Below are 817 nucleotides of genomic sequence, written 5' to 3' on the forward strand. Positions count from 1 at the left end.
CGCCCCCCCGCCTGCCACAGGCACGGGCAGCCTACTGCTCGGGGCCCGCCCGGGTCCCTTACCCCGCTGAGCCCTCGGGGCTGTACCGGCCCCCCTCACCCGCTCCCACTTGGAGCTACAGCTCCCCGGAGTGCCCTGCCGAGGGCTCCGCGCTCCGCAGGCAGCAGGTCCCGGGATACTCCCCACCGCAGGTAAGGGCACAGGCTCCAGCCCTGGGGTCGGTGCCTGTGGTTCCTGGGAAGGTGATTTCTGGGGCTGCAATGGGGGAAGTGGTGGTGCCTGCTCCAGTGGAGCTGGGGGTCCCCGTGGCTCCTGAGCAGCTTGTCCTGCCTGGTTTTACCCTTACAAAAACTGATGGTCACCCAGGTCTCTGGAGACTCTGAGCTTCTGGGCTAGCAAAGCAGGAATCAGGCAGCCAGCATGGTGCTATGGCTGCTTCACAGAATCATTGAGGTTGGAAAAGATTTCCAAGCCCATCAAGTCCAACATGTGACCATCACCAGCTTGTCACCTAGACCAGAGTACTGAGTGCCATGTCCAGTCATTCCCTGAACACCTCCAGGGACGGTGACTCCACCACATCCCTGGACAGCCCCTTCCAATGCCTGACAACATTTTCCATAAAGGAATTCCTCCTGATGTCCAACTTGAATCTCCCCTGGCACAGCTTGAGGCCATTTCCTGTCACTCGTTCCCTGGGAGCAGAGCCTGACCCCCACCTGGCTGCACTCTCCAGCTCCCAGGGCTGTGTGGAGGGAGCAGTGCTGCGAGTGACCCTGACCGTAATGCCTGTTCCTCTCTCCTCGCAGACCCCAGG

General features: G+C 61.4%; 1 protein-coding gene across 1 annotated transcript in view; it reads left to right on the plus strand.

Moving 5' to 3' along the window:
* Positions 1-20: 20 nt before the first annotated feature.
* BAG4 (BCL2-associated athanogene 4) overlaps positions 21-817 on the plus strand; it is a gene marked incomplete at its 5' end in the record, with an annotated part of 2,167 nt that continues 1,370 nt past the window's right edge. Inside the window, one exon of the mRNA XM_009074679.1 lies at positions 21-191. Coding sequence (XP_009072927.1) covers positions 21-191 — 171 coding nt within the window. The remainder of the gene's footprint in view (positions 192-817) is intronic.

The sequence above is a fragment of the Acanthisitta chloris genome, unplaced genomic scaffold (genome assembly GCF_000695815.1).
Source record: "Acanthisitta chloris isolate BGI_N310 unplaced genomic scaffold, ASM69581v1 scaffold785, whole genome shotgun sequence".
NCBI classification, from domain to species: Eukaryota; Metazoa; Chordata; class Aves; order Passeriformes; family Acanthisittidae; genus Acanthisitta; species Acanthisitta chloris.